Source organism: Gadus macrocephalus, chromosome 1 (assembly GCF_031168955.1).
Source record: "Gadus macrocephalus chromosome 1, ASM3116895v1".
In the NCBI taxonomy this organism is placed as follows: domain Eukaryota; kingdom Metazoa; phylum Chordata; class Actinopteri; order Gadiformes; family Gadidae; genus Gadus; species Gadus macrocephalus.
This window is the reverse complement of record NC_082382.1, coordinates 21,200,770-21,216,736: the sequence shown is the minus strand read 5'-3', so window position 1 is coordinate 21,216,736 and position 15,967 is coordinate 21,200,770. Positions and strand designations below refer to the sequence as shown.

The window sequence follows — 15,967 nt, the reverse complement described above, 5'->3', positions numbered from 1 at the left end:
GAGTTAATTAATCTAGTTTTAGATTCGTAACATTGCAAATATATTTCCTGTTTTTTATTCTCTCGATTTCTTGGCAATGTTTCGATTATTATTATTTATTTTTGACTTTTACACGATACATGCATAGGAATACCTTGTTGTACAATATTAATACAGAAACATATCTCAAAATAGTTTAGGCAACACAAGGTTAACTTATTTAGGTTACCAGAAATACAAAAAGTTAAGCCCATAGAAATTTTAAGAAATACTTACTACGTGAACAATTTCAAATAAAAATGATTTAAATAATTCAGACTGCTGTAACGGTGGATAAGAAATTGTTTATTTGACTTAATTGTAATTACATGAAAGGAATCGTAAAAACACAATCTAAGTTCAGCGGTACCCATTCAAGCGAATGACACTCAACACAGCAGGTCATCTCAAACTGCTTTTATTACATCTTAAATAACAGTACATTTTAATATAGTTTCTATCTTGCATCCAGCTTTTCCGTTGTACACTGACTTTAAAATTAAATACAAAAGGTGAAAAGGGATACAGTGGAGGGGGGCAGAGTTCTACAGTCATTTCATGGAGAAAGAGAAAGGAAAGGGAATTTAATTAATTTTTAATATTTTTTTATTTTATTTTTTGCCAACTCCAGGCCTAAACGCACAATTACAGCACATTTTTTTTGTACAGAATGTCGCAGAGAAAAAAAAAAGTGAAAAAAATGCCACTACTGCTAAATAATGAGCGCCTGTTTACATGAAGGGAGAGAACGGATCATTCGGCCGTTCAGATGCTGCAAGTTCATTTCTCATTTTTTTTATTATTAAAGGACAGAAAAAAAACCTGTTTGTTATAAAATGCTTCTTTCTTCGTAAGTGGATTTTTTTTTGTTTTGCTACAGAAGGAATGAAAATTTGTGTTTGTTCCATTTCAGTTTGTGTATGCTCATGTCTACGGTGTGCTCGCACGCACGCGGATGCATTTCAAAAAAAGGTTTTAACATAAATCGTGTTTTTTTTTCTTCTTAATTTCTGAATCCTTCCCAAATATGGACCAAGTAGCCATTTTTGTAGCGGCGTTTGCTTCTCGAGTGCATAGCTTTGACATTTTAATTGAATCATGTATGCACAGAGTAGCAAAGAACAAACAATATTAATAAACCCGGTTTAAATATCATTGTAATGATGATATATCCAACAGGTTATTTTCTTAAAGAAAAACATCAAAGGACTTAATTCCATATGCAGCTTTTTTTTTTTTTAAGCAATTCTACAGCATGCGATTCTAAGAGTTAACCCACCCTTGGCAGACAACCAAAATCTTTTTTTTTTCCATTTTTAACTTAAAAAGTTTCAGTATCATTATTTTCAAACATTGATTTATACAACATGTCATTCACAGAGTAGTAACTGCATTTCCAAGCACGGAATGGGCGTCTGTTGAAACAGAACGCCTCGGAATGGACCCCGGGCCATAGTGGAGGTTCTCCTTACCCGACAGTGGAAGAAAAAAAAAACTCAACGAAAAAAAAAAGAGGATAAACCAAAACCGATAAGGTATCATCGTTCCCAACCACAGTCAACACACAATAGGGATATGGAGAGTAAAAAAAAAAAATTTGCAAGAAATATATATATAAACAGATGGGTTAATCTTCATTTCGTTATTCTACATTTTCGCCAGACAAAAAAAGGTGAGAATGGTTAAAATGTTGTTGTTTTTTGTTGTAGTTTTTCGTTCGGAAAAAAAACGAGCATTCAATATCATAATAGCATGTGCTTTGTTAGTTACCTCGAAACATTTCTTCTTCCATATATGTAAAGTTTAGATTTTGTGCAAAGAAAGAGAGCTAGATGTGGGGGAAGAAAAAAAAAAATAGATATTAGGAGTCAAACGTACTGTGGGATTCAATAAGCAGACCAGCCAGACCCCTAGAAGCCCCTAATGTTAAGCTCAGCCTGGCCTCCTGCACTGTGATGAAGCTTGACTTAAAAAATGTCACGATAGTTCGCATGTTTTCCTGTGTGTCTGTGTGTGTCTGTGTGTGTTGGGTTGTTATTTTGTCAATCTACAAACAAAGTTCTCTAAAAATGTCTCAAGACTAGGAGATAGAACAAAGCTTTTTTTTTTTATCCTCACTATCCTCCATTTCGACATTCACCGAAATAGCGCCTTGACTACATTTTCGAAACCGAAAAAAAGGAAAGAAAAAATCGAACCAAATTTCTTTCAAACAAAAATAAAATAAAACAGACACCGTCAAAAAGCTGTTACGAGTTAAGATAACTGGCGTGTGATGACGTCACACCAAAGCCGTGTGCTGAGGAAGTAGAACACACTTGCATGGGTGGGGGAGGTGAGGGTGACGGGGTGATGGTGACGGGGGGAGGGGGGGGGGGGCGTGTGTGTTTTAGATCATTTACTACAATGCCAGACTGTTTTAGGGAGGAGTACAGTATCTCGTCTTCCTCTCCGTCACACAATTCAAATCCTAGACGTTTAAATTCTTATCTTTTTTTTCTTCTTTTTTTTTTTTAAGCTGAGTGAGTGATAGAATAATTGTGCTCTTTTAAATGAAGAAGGAGAGAAATAAATGTTGCCCTTGGTAATTTTCTTTTTCGAGGTGGTGTGGGAAGGAGGGCAGGGGGGGGAAGGCAGGGGAGGGAAGGGGCTGGAGTCAGTATTGTGGTATTTTTTTGAGAAGATTGGATATGCAATAAAATCTAACGTTGTAATGTTGGAATGGTCTTCCGCTCAGCCGTCGTCGTCCGGAGGCCATCTGAAACAAGAGAGGAGAGATTAATGAACTGCGCTGGGACCAACGGGAATCGAAACCTCACCTGAAAAAAACTCATCTCCACTAAGATTTCACACTTTTTCACTATTTGCACTTTGTGTTGTCCGCTTCATTTTGAAATCGACTCGTCATTTGTGGACATCAAAGCGACAAGAATTACACATTAATGACTTGGATACGTTTTTTTGTGAAATGCTCTGGATGTAATGATCATTCAAAAGTGATGAGTTACTATCGTCATTTGACTGCTTGCGTCGCAGGGCTATGTCCTGATGTACACTCAGTTCACCACCAGGTGGCATAATAATCTAGGGCCTGGCTCCATTTGTTTGCGTCATTAGTAAGAAACTCTCATAAAGCACTCAAGTAGGAGAGAGGGAATAATAGAGGGGGGGGGGGGGGGGGGGGGATAGATAAGAGACTGCATCCAAGCTAAAAGGTGGGGGCAAAAGAGGGAGCGAGTCTGAGTGAGAGGCTGCATTATAGGAGTAAGAACGAAAGCAAAAGGGAATAAGGTAGGTAGCAAAACACAGAGTGAGACAAAGATGGAAGGGAGGAAAAAAGAGAAAGTGGGAGAAGGAAGAGGGATAGAAAGACCGATAGAGAAAGAGAGGACCCTTTAGTTCCAGACCCACTTCCCTCTAGAGACACTGACCTCTGCCCTCTAGAGACACTGACCTCTGCCCTCTAGAGACACTGACCTCTTCGCTCTAGTTCCAGATCTTGAGGAAGCTGTCCCAGGAGCCCGTTGCCACGGCCATCCCGTCGTCGGTCACTCCCAAGCAGCTGACGCGGTTGTCATGGCCAGCCAACACGCCTGGAGGAAGAGAGAGAGAGAGAGAGAGAGAGAGAGAGAGAGAGAGAGAGAGAGAGAGAGAGAGAGAGAGAGAGAGAGAGAGAGAGAGAGAGAGAGAGAGAGAGAGAGAGAGAGAGAGAGAGAGAGAGAGAGAGAGAGAGAGAGAGAGAGAGAGAGAGAGAGAGAGAGAGAGAGAGAGAGAGAGAGAGAGAGAGAGAGAGAGAGAGGAAGGGGGAGACAAAATGGATTGGAAAAATGGATTCTCAGAAAGACTGCCAACAAATCCGGCCCCATGTATACACATGGCCTTGTTAGAATATTACGAGGGATTGTCCGTTTTACACTTAATGTTATGTTTCAACGTAATATTATGCGAGTGCTCTAGGGATGTAGCCGGGTGAGATGTGAAATGGGCCCTGCGCTGATTATTCCAAACATCATCGATAAGCGTTGCCCAAATGTAATTATTTCGCAACAAAGACGACGATGCGCAAATCCCAGACCTGTATCCCAGACCTGTATCCGTTACAAAAGCAGGTCCTGAATGCTCCACCGCTTCTGGTAGGGCTTCGAGGAAGTGGATAGGACTCAAAGAGGAGCCCCGCCCCATTGAGTTGTCCTTTTATTTTTCCCGGCTGAGTGGCCTTGGTACGCACGAAAACAACCCATGAGCTCACTACACATTACCTCATTAGCTCTGCTGGAAATATACCCTGAATCATGCTTAGAATCTCGTCAACTGTGTGTGAGCATGTGGCACTTGTTTAAGCCGAACAACCATGTACCATCAATATCTCCCCAAGTAATTCATGCTCAGTGGGGCGTCTTCCTCTGTCTGGGTGGGATGCAGAGGAGTGGCTGATGGGGGCAGGTGGTACTGAAGGCAGAACAGCAGTCCCTTCAGTTCACTGGCTAAGGAGAAGCGGGCTGGCACAGGGCGGCGCCTGGGAACTCCCTGGGACTCCCGACGGCGGGCAAGGGCAGGAGTCTTAACTTGCATGTTTTTAGTGGTGCGGGGGGGAAGCCACATGCAGGACACACCAACTCAGCCCCACCCGGGTTCAAACGCTGAGATACGTTCTCGATGCGGATGCAAACGGTGAGGTGACGGCCGTGTCTCCCGTTTTTTGTCCGACCCCTACCCCCTCCGCCCATTCACCACCACCCCGTCCCCTGCTGTGTGTGAGCGAGCGCCGATAAATGAGTGGGTGAGTGTGTGATCGAGTGAGTGCATACGTGCGTGCGAGCGCCCGTGAGTGAGTGAGTGGGTGGATGAGTGAGTGAGCGAGCGTGACTGAGAGAGTGAGTGAGTGAGTATGTGGGTGAGTGAGTGAGCGAGCGAGCGTGACTGAGGGAGTGAGTGAGTGAGTATGTGGATGAGTGAGTGAGCGAGCGTGACTGAGAGATCGAGTGAGTGAGTGAGTGAGTGAGTGAGTGACAAAGCGCCCATGAGTGAGTGGGTGAGCGAGCGAGCGTGACAGAGAGTGAGTGACGAAGCGCCCGTGAGTGAGTGAGTGAGTGAGTGAGAGAGAGAGTGAGCTAGGTGCGTACCTGCGCGGTCGGCCTTGAGGGTGTCCCACACGTTGCAGTTGAAGTCGTCGTAGCCGGCGAGCAGCAGGCGGCCGCTCTTGGAGAACGCCACGGAGGTGATGCCGCAGATGATGTTGTCGTGGGAGTACACCATCAGCTCCTGGTCGGCGCGCAGGTCGAACAGCCGGCAGGTGGCGTCGTCAGAGCCCGTGGCGAAGGCGTTGCCGTTGGGGAAGAACTGCATTGTGGGGGGGAGAGACGGGGGTCAGTGAGGCTTTGGCGTTCAAACACAGATGGCCACATTTTGACTTGGGCTAGGTGAAAACACCGGTCAAGGAGCCCGATCTAAGGCTACCACTGACGGCATTAATGATTCAATCCTGGTGGGATTAAACGTAATATCAATACGTTTTTGAAGTTAAGGAAATAAAAGGAGCATTGCCATCAAACTATTAAACTATTGACATGTACTACCTTTGATGTCAATCCATATTTAAATGACAAATGAAATTGACTTCGTTGCTGAGCTATGAAAGTCCTTGGTTCAATTCACGTTTACACGTTTATATGACTTGAATTAATGCTCTAGGGTCTACTACTCAAGTCTTTTTCTACGATTTCAATCCACATGTAAAATCGAATTTAACAAAGTCAAATTACTGAAAGTTTTCAGTCGTATCTACGCATCTACGACAGTCATACTTAAACGGGGATATACTCAGAACGCTTAACAAGGACAAACTCCTAAACTATTAAAGTCTCCAATCCTCCGCCCCAACGAAGGAGGAGGCGCTGCCTTACACAGATGGCGTTGATGTCCGACTCGTGGCCAGTGAAGGTCTGTCTGCACATTCCTTCTCTGACGTCCCACAGCTTGGCGGACGCGTCGCACGCCCCGGACACAAACAGCCGGGTGTCGGGCGCCAGGGACAGGCTCATCACGTCGCCGGTGTGCCCGGCGAAGGTGGTCGTCTGCTGGCCGGTCTCAATGTCCCACAGGGCGCTGGGGAGGGGGGGAGCCGGGAGGGGGGCGGGGCGGTGAGTGGTGGCTATGGCAGCTGATTAATCGGTTATTTACTCCAGCTTCAGTACATACCGTTAGGAATGTAAATGCATTATTTATTTATTTTTTATGGCATTTTTGTAAACGCATTTATCCATAGCGATTTTTTTTTTACTGGGACCAGGAAAATAAACCAATGGGCGCAGACAAAGTGTTCATATGGACTGGTTGAGAATAGCATTATTAACCCTACACATGGATAGTCAGACAAACTTGTAGAGCACCTCTTCCTATAAGGATATGCCATTTTACATTCATATCGGCCGATGATATGTACTCTCCGTGTAACCGTTCAGCCTCAAAATGCTTCTTGCAGTGGGACGTCAGGGAGAATAGGAGCCAAGCGTTGGGTGTTGTCTACAGAGCCAGCCCACTTGCCTGCAGTACCCATACTCACCAGGTGGTGTCTCCAGAACTGGTGACGATCCCGTTGTCATCCAGGAAACGACAGCAGGACAGGTACCCTGACAGGAAGTAGAGAGGCAAGAAACGGTTAAAAAGACAAACAGCAAACTACGGCAGAAACCCTTATATCAGGAGCACGGTGTAGGGCTTCTCTCCAGAGTGCTGGCCCTACAGGGGTATTCAGTCAGGGGTGGTGGTGGTGGTGGTGGTGGGGGGGGGTGTATGAGGCAGTTGGACCGAGCATGTGATCCGACTACCTCCTCACCAGAAACAGAAGGGACTAGTCAGTCTCTCTCCCACACGCTCAGAGTTGACCCCCACCCACCCACCCCTCCCACACAGATCTTCCTAAACCAAGAGAACAACAGAAGCTAAAATGCTGACACACTTCCTGCATCATGTGACATTCAATGGCTGAGTGCTCCCTGCCCTGAGAGCTTAGCAGTATGGTTAGCACTAAGCTAACAGACATCTTTCTGCTAAGAATCTAATAAGACGGCCCCTCACTACATAAGTTACACGCTTTGGGGGGGGCCTGGTGTTGGGTTGTGATGGATATGTTTATGTAGTAGTAGTAATAGTGGTAAGAGTAGTAGTGGACCTGATACGCGCCACAATGTTAGCCGAAGTTCTGCTTTTTCCAAAGACATTTTATATAGTAACTAGATCACATTCGGTGACTTGGATCAACTTCTATGCAAAAATTAACGTCATCAAATTCTATGTAGGGTAAATTGAGATCCCATTCGATACAGGACTTGATTCCCTTCATAGAAAATAACACATTGCCATTCTACATGGAATTTACCTATAATAAATATAACAGCCCACACATCATCAATGCAGAAACTTTCAAATGTACAATTGTACATCACAAATAAAGAAACTAGGGATGGGCGATATGACGATATATATATATATATCGAGAAATAGATTTTTTTATATCAACATATTTTTTTTTATTTTTTTTTTACAGACCGCTTCCATCACAATGTTGAAATGTAATGTTAATTCTGCCCTAAAAAGGCCTTAAAAAAAGGAGAAAGTACCCTCAACTTTAATTCACCCCTCATTCAGCGAGCACAGGGCTTTAGGACGGGCGCGCGGCGGCCTACCTGTGTGTCCGGCCAGCTCGCGGCTCACGCGGACGTTGCCCTCGCGGGTCTTCAGGTTGTAGATGGAGCAGATGTTGTCCAGGCCTCCGCAGGCGACATAGTTCCCAGAGGGGGCGTAGGCGCAGGTCATCACCCAGGAGGAGCGCAGGGGGATGGCGTGGACCTAGCGGACACACCGGGGGAGGACCACAGAACATCAGTCGGACCTCGCCGCGACGAGAGATTGAACCAGGACCACATGATTTTCCTCTGGGTCAGTTTTAGCTCAGGAGGTAGAGCAGTTGTCTTTTAACCGAAAGGTTGATAGTTCAATCCCCAGCTCCTCCTGATTGTTGATGTGTCCCTGAGCAAAACACTTAACCCTAACTGCTCCTGGATAAAAGCGTCTGCTAAATACCGTAAATGTAAAACGGTTTCTCTAACGGTTTGTCTGTATAAATAAAGGTTAAATACAAAATTCAATGATGGCAATGCGCCTTTTAGCGACCGAGGTACGATTGAACCCCGAAGTCGTGTGCTATACAGGCGGGTCAGCGGGAGGAGAGAGAGGTTCCCTCCCTCTGTCCACCTGCTTCGTGTGCTCGCTGACCCCGTCCACACAGGCACAAGGAGCCGGTCATAAAATATATCGAGAGATGGAATTAAAAAAGGAAAGTCATCCCTCGTCGTCCAGTTGATACGTTAATGAGGACACGATCCAGGGGCTCAGCTCAGGGGTGTCAGGCTCCCTGACGCCATGACATCCCACTACCAGGAAATAGAAATGATAGTTATTTTTCTTTCCGCGTCAGAGGAGGATATTATGCCGGGACGAGACGTAGGAGGAATGTAATTTGATCAAACAGGATTTGATTAAGTAAAGTGCTGCCTGAATACTGCGTACCAGTATATGCTAGTATATAAGTATATCAGGCCTTAACTGCGTAGCCATTGGTTGGACCCGTTGTGCCCGTGTGCTCACTCGGGCATTGATGAACAAACAATACTAAAGAAGCGCGTGTGCAATCTTATTTGTAAACTAAGCAAACAAAGCAGAAGGGTGTTTGAGATGGGTTGTTTTTCATGGGGCCGTGCCTTGTTGTGTTGCACATGAACAATAATACGAGAGCCAGCATCCATTTTGATTCCATATAGTCATTAGGGGTTTGCTAGGCTCCTCAGAGTGCGGCCTGGCCCTACCTTGTTCGTGGTGTAGCTGTCCCAGATGATGAGCTTTCCATCCTGAGAGGCGCTGACTAAAAGCCTGGTGGAAAGAAAAACAAATAAATAAAGATCAGGGAACACGGTGCATTATAGGAGCCAAACCCCATGATGATAACGGCCAGTCGATCAGGGCCCCGCCGGAACATTAAACCCCGAGAGCCCTTTCATGAAAACAAAGGAATGTCCGGTCAAAACACAAATCAAGTCTTCTTCGCGATACAGAAAAATAGAGTATGAAGTGCTGGGACACGTTTGTGGACCAAGGTAGGAATGGACATTGATATATCAACACCCAAAAATACTTGGCAATCATCTTCAAAATTAAAAATGTATGTTTCATTAAATGCAAAAAAAATTACCATTTCAAAATAAAATGTAGGTTGATTATACCGATACATCTACTGATATAACAGGATCGTGCTTGTGATCGTACGGGGCACTAGTTATGATTTCAGGTCGTGTGCGGAGCACAGAGTACTCCTAGCTGTTAACACCGTGCTCTTGGCTCTTCTACATTGCAAATAATACAAAATGGAAACTGTTATAGTGAAGCTCAGTCGTGCAGCAGGCGCCCCGAGCGGCTGGCCAATGGCGTCGCCCGGAGGAGGCGGGTGTGTTGTTGCGGTGTTGTGGACGGCGCGGCGCGGCTTCCCGGGGGGGCCGCCGCGTGTTATCTGATTAGGTCCAACAAGAAGTAACCACAGTGATGAGCTCCCCGAAGCCCAGAGTAGAGGGAACGGGAGCGTACGCGCCGGGACTCTGCGGATCACGACGGCCCGGCCTGCTGGGACCGCCAGCGTCTTAACTACCTGTGAGGCAGACGCGCCGCAGATGAGGCCAGCGGCGCCAGGACTAAAGAGGCCGCGCATAGAGGGAGCTAGTGCTGGAGCTAGGAGTAGAGTTGGCGCTGGAGCTAGGAGTGGAGCTAGTGGTGGAGCTAGGAGTAGAGATAGCGGTGGAGCTAGGAGAAGAGCTAGCGGTGGAGCTAGGAGAAGAGCTAGCGGTGGAGCTAGGAGTAGAGCTAGCGGTGGAGCTAGGAGCAGAGCTAGCGGTGGAGCTAGGAGTGGAGCTAGTGGTGGAGCTAGGAGTAGAGCTAGCGGTGGAGCTAGGAGTAGAGCTAGCGGTGGAGCTAGGAGAAGAGATAGCGGTTGAGCTAAGAGTAGAGCTAGCGGTGGAGCTAGGAGTAGAGCTAGCGGTGGAGCTAGGAGTAGAGCTAGCGGTGGAGCTAGGAGCAGAGATAGCGGTGGAGCTAGGAGTAGAGATAGCGGTGGAGCTAGGAGTAGAGCTAGCGCTTGAGCTAGGAGCAGTGCTAGCGGCGGGGCTAGTATTGAAGTATCATGGTCTTTGTGAGGTTCTAAAACAACTCGGTAATACTGCATATTCAGAGATATCACTTGTTTCCATTTGGGAATCCACCCAGTTTCTACTCAGCACAATTGTAGTTGCATCAACAATTTCGTAGGGAGCAGAAAGCAAAGTAAGCAAAAACAAAGCAACGTCGAAAGGGAACAAATCTGGGGCTGGATTCGAACCATCCACCCCAAGTGGCCGAGCTCCACCGGAGTAAGATGAGAGACTGCAATGCATTAACTGACCTTCCAACTGCAATATAGCCCGAGAGGACTCAACTACAACTCCCTCCTCTTGGTACACTACCACAGATTTTTTTTTTTTAACAAACTGAACCGATTACTTGCCCATTACTTCTTTACTTTTCATTTTATCCGGGCTTCACAAGACAAAACCCAATCAAATAATAGATGTATGTATCCATCAGGGGATGAAGTAAGACAAGCGGCCAGATTAACTATCTGGAGCAGACTTAATCCTGTGCTTTTAGGGGCGTGGCCCCTGGCAACACCGTAACACTACAAACTGTTGGTGCAGTTTAGGAGTGTTTTGGTTCCCAAACTTGACTGTCAGTCATTCAGTGGGCGCAGTGGCCCATAGACAGACAGAGCCTGGATATACCATTTAGAGCGGAGAAAACTGTAGAATACATCGCTCAACAATGGCAGTTAAACGTAATTAAATAGGGAAACAGGACTCAATTCTTTAAAGGCTTCAAAGTAAAATGTCGAGGCTAGTGTTTGTTTGTCTGTCTGGTTTTTGAGGGATTAGAGGGCAGAGCAGCTGGGTTTTAAGACTTAGTAGACAAGACTTGGTAGGTTGGTTAGTGAGTCGACAAAGCAGTTTGGTTGGGTTTGGGCGTTAGTGCGATGGCATCCCCACGGAATGGAACACACCTGCGCTGGAGTAATTAGCTTGTTGCTGTGAGAGGTGTGTGTGTGTGTGTGTGTGTGTGTGTGTGTGTGTGTGTGTGTGTGTGTGTGTGTGTGTGTGTGTGTGTGTGTGTGTGTGTGTGTGGGTGGGTGTACGTGCGCGAACGTGCGTGTTTCTCCTGGGACGGTGCTCAGTGAAGACGAGACACACACACACACACACACACACACACACACACACACACACACACACACACACACACACACACACACACACACACACACACACACACACACACACACACACACACACACGTAGAGCAAGAGACGCACACACAAACACAGAAATAGAGAGACACGCATAGGAGCGAGTTAAGAAGAAAAAAAAAAATGGTGTTCTTTGTCCGCACACGCTCGGCACACGGCTCCAGACGACACCATTTTGAGTATTTTCTCTGCCCTCATTTGCCACCCCTCATGCACACAAACAGTGAGAACCACCGTACACATAAACACACTCGCACACGCACACACACACACACACACACACACACACACAAAGAAAAACAACAACACAAAAACAACATCTTTCCTACGGAAAGGGCATGCGGGCGCCAAGTGAAAAGGCTTTTTGCTCTTTTTGTGTGAATGGTTCCTCTGGGCGGAGATGCAGTCCATCACAAAGACGGAGCTGGCAACCATTTACATCCATTTCCTGGATGTGGGTGAAGAGGGGGGGAGGAAGGGAGGAAGGGAGGCAGGGGAGGCCCTGATTGAATTATTCAGCAAACGGACTGAATGCGTGTGGATGTGATTACCTGGAGTCAGTGCCCCAGTGCATGGCGTAGATCTTAGCCAGATGCCCCCTGAGTGTCCGCCGAGTGCGCATCTGAATTCGGCCAACGGGTTCGATGTTAGCTGTGATCTGGAGACGGGAAGAACCACACCCACGTAAAAACATTGACGGGCGCGTAGTACGTACATCTGGCAACTTGGAGGCTGAGGACACTGTTGGGTCCTGCCTACAATGCTCCGGTTCTAAGGCAGTCAAGCTCAAAGGGGACGGGTCAGGACATTGTTAAAGGGTCTGGGGTTTGGCAACCCAGGTTCTCAAATTCACCGTCAGTCGTTTGAGGTAAAAGTGCCTGCAAAATGACTGGGTTGAATGTATTAATATAAAGTAAAATGATGTTAAACCATGGATTTAGCAACACTGTACCAAACACAACGTACGCCAACGGCATTTACTTTCTAATTGAAGACGGTACAATTAAAATGAATGTGTTGTAGGGAGGTACGGTTAGATCACTCACCTGAGAGAGGGTCGCGTCTGCACATGCTTTTCTGGCATCCTAGGAGAACAGCAACACAGTCGGGTCACTCACAGATCACACTCACATGTCACAGTCTAGTTCCACCGGGCACTCGAGGCACGGTGTCTGGCGAATCACTCTGCAGACTGATGAGTGTGCAGGAACGACTGTGGCAACCAAGTGTGCCCTTTTGACTGAAATAATGTGGATCGAGAGAAAAGGGTTTTACTGAACCAAGCTAACCCAGGAGCTCAGCTAGTTAGCCTGCTAGCGTAGCATAACGTTCATGTCAAGCTGGAGGCCAGCACCTCTCCAAGCAGATTACATCCTAATTATATAAGCTGTCTGTTAGATAGAACTCAAGGTTGTCTCAAACAAAATTGTGTTACAGCAAAGCTAGTTTATACAACTGAAGCTAGTTGGGCTTAAAACTGAGTCAAAGACACACCAACTTTATTGATATGCCCAATGCATATCAATAAAGAAGTAATCTACTTACACCTGTAATTACAATTTCCACGCCCATCAAGGGATGTTCAATACATATCCCATTAACCAACAACAATATCTAATTGATAACGTAGAGTTAAACCAAACGAATATTCAACATTATTTATTGTAACCCATTAAGAGGCTTAACAATGACATCACTTTTGCCACCTAAACATCCCATGTCTACTTTCTTACTTTCGAAATACATATTAAGGAGATTATAGACCGGGTTAATGTGATTAGGGAAACACAACGTGGACACAACCGATCAATCCAAACGGAAAGTTAATATTTGTTTTCACGTTGTAGTGATGACCTTATCTAACAAACAGACCAGCCATGAGTAAACCACTAGATCAGTCCAATTAGATTTTTACTGCTTTGACAAAGCATATTCATACTTTTTTGAGTGATTGTATTTTCTCTATCCACACAGTTAATGTGTGCTTTGATCTTCCCCGTTAATTACACTCCTGGTTAGATAAAACAATTAACAAATCAAATAAATACAAGTTCAGGGATTCGTCTCTGATCTGCAACCAAACCCACAGGCCGGACACCTGTGTGTGTGTGTGTGTGTGTGTGTGTGTGTGTGTGTGTGTGTGTGTGTGTGTGTGTGTGTGTGTGTGTGTGTGTGTGTGTGTGTGTGTGTGTGTGTGTGTGTGTGTGTGTGTGTGTGTGTGTGTGTGTGTGTGTGTGTGGACCAGGGAGGTCTGGGACTCACTCTGATCTGGTTCTTGAGTTGCTCGGCCTCCGTGCGTAGCTGATCGATTTCGCTCATTTTCCTCTGCTAAGGTTGTGCTTCGCTCCGCCGCCTGGTCTCTAGCTGATCTGTAGGGGGGCACAGAAGAGAGAGACAGGCATCAGTGGGGGCACACACACACAGAGACACAGAGAGAGAGAGAGACAGGCATCAGTGGGGGCACAGGAGAGAGAGAGCGAGAGATCAGTGTGGGGACAGAGGGCTGGATGTTGAGATGGGTTAGACAGAGACTGTGAGACAGAGAGATAGAGGGTTCAATGTGGGGACACAGGAGAGAGAGAGAGATAAAGGGAGAAAGAGGGAGAGAGAGGGCTCAATGTGGAGGCACAGCAGGGAGAGAAAAAGCAAGAGAGGGCTCAAGGTGTGGCAAGTCAGACAGTTAGCAGGACATCAGAAAAAGTATTACGCTAGACGCCAATGTAAATTTTTTTTAGGTCTTTGGATTGAGAAGGTCAAAATTTACAAAAATGCAGAATACCTCGTCCATTAGGAGATAGAGCAGACACGGTGAAGTGATAAACCAGTTATTTCTCCTTCGAAGGATCTGCTAGCATCGCGATGTCTACGCCCGAGTCTGATAGCATCCCTGTTGCCAATGCTACAGTCCAATAGCATCCCTGTTGCCAATGCTCCAGTCCAATAGCATCCCTGTTGCTTATGCTACAGTCTGATAGCATCCCTGTTGCCTATGCTACAGTTCGATAGCATCCCTGTTGCCTATGCTACAGTCCGATAGCATCCCTGTTGCCTATGCTACAGTCCGATAGCATCCCCGTTGCCTATGCTACAGTCCGATAGCATCCCCGTTGCCTATGCTACAGTCCGATAGCATCCCTGTTGCCTATGCTACAGTCCGATAGCATCCCTGTTGCCAATGCTACAGTCCGATAGCATCCCTGTTGCCTATGCTAGCGCCTAAGCCCCTGACAAAGTCACCGGGCTCCAGGGAAGCCACAACACTCTAGAAGAACGAATACAAGCCATGTCTGCATCAGCTTCCAACCGTTACCTAGCAACAGGCAATCTCGGCAGCTTAGTTTAGACCAAGATCCCAAACGGGAAAAAAACAGAACAACATTGAATGTTGCCTTCCCCCCCTGCTACCCCAACAAAACTGGGGCAGAACAAGGTGGTCTCGATTGAAAAAGCCCTTTGCGCTCCTGAACAGGAACTGCGTCGAGTATAATCCATCCAGCAGGTTAGAAAGCAGGCGTACCCCGACTCTACCTGTCCAAAATGAACCCAGGCCTGGCTAGGTTCACACAATAGGCAAAAGGTGCGTGTGTGGGCGGGGGGGGGGGGGGGTCCATCCAACCTTGAGGGGGAGTCCCGTGTAAGGTGCGCCGGCGGGGAAGGGTTCCTGGTGCGACTGCAGCTCAATAGTATGAGTTGGGGCGGCCACTGGTAAAGCTCTCAGGAGCTCTAGCCCGGGGACTCTAAAACTCTCCTCCAATGTCATCCTGGTAATCCTGGGACACAGTTGATTCAGCTCCTCCAGCCAAATCCGTTTAAGACAAAACTTGCTGATGATCCTAAAAGCAGCGGCCTTCCAGCTGACCCCAATCCGCTGCCCGACGCCCTTAGTCCCGACACCTTTCACTGGTTCACCAGTCGGGCACTTTCACTGGTTCACTGGTGCTTACACGGTCACTGGTTTAGTGTCCACCACCTTCACTGGTTCACAGGGACAACCACCTTCGTCGGTTCACTAGTACCACCCCCTTGCCGGGGAACTAGTATCAACACCAACACCTTCGCCGATGCACTAGTAAGACTTTCGCTGGTGCACTATTGCCAACACCTTCACTGGTTCACTATTGCCAACAACTTCACTGGTTCACTAGTGCCAACACCTTCACTGGTTTACCTGTTCCGACACCTTCACAGGTTGACCTTTTTTAAACACCTTCACTGGTTTACCTGTTCTGACACCTTCACTGGTTTACCTGTTCTGACACCTTCACTGGTTTACCCGTTCTGACCAGTCTATTGCTTAACTAGTACTTTTACATCTACTAGTGCAAACACTTTCACCAGTTCACTTGTACCTCCACCGATACGTTGATTAATCGTCAAGGTACATTGAGTTTAAATTAATTCAAAACATCCCATGCACTTCTTAAGCTAATTAGAACAAGTACATTCTACCTCGTAAATATGTTCAGATTCCACCAATCAAATCAGATTCAATGCATTCATTGTTCACAGTTACGCCTAATAAATATTTTGGGAGACAAATCAACATGATAAAAACCGTCCTACAGCCCATGA

General features: G+C 46.4%; 1 protein-coding gene across 2 annotated transcripts in view; it reads right to left on the bottom strand.

Moving 5' to 3' along the window:
• Window positions 1–420: 420 nt before the first annotated feature.
• The window catches only part of LOC132458181 (guanine nucleotide-binding protein G(I)/G(S)/G(T) subunit beta-1-like), a 33,282-nt gene continuing 17,735 nt past the window's right edge, over window positions 421–15,967 (bottom strand). For both annotated transcript variants that reach the window (XM_060052732.1, XM_060052739.1), the window contains exons 2-11: window positions 13,658–13,764; window positions 12,442–12,480; window positions 11,947–12,053; window positions 8,883–8,946; window positions 7,704–7,866; window positions 6,581–6,647; window positions 5,922–6,123; window positions 5,142–5,358; window positions 3,496–3,611; window positions 421–2,776 (exon numbers count right to left, since the gene is read on the bottom strand). In XM_060052732.1, coding sequence (XP_059908715.1) covers window positions 3,505–3,611; window positions 5,142–5,358; window positions 5,922–6,123; window positions 6,581–6,647; window positions 7,704–7,866; window positions 8,883–8,946; window positions 11,947–12,053; window positions 12,442–12,480; window positions 13,658–13,714 — 1,023 coding nt within the window. In that variant the 5' untranslated portion in view covers window positions 13,715–13,764 and the 3' untranslated portion in view covers window positions 421–2,776; window positions 3,496–3,504. The remainder of the gene's footprint in view (window positions 2,777–3,495; window positions 3,612–5,141; window positions 5,359–5,921; window positions 6,124–6,580; window positions 6,648–7,703; window positions 7,867–8,882; window positions 8,947–11,946; window positions 12,054–12,441; window positions 12,481–13,657; window positions 13,765–15,967) is intronic.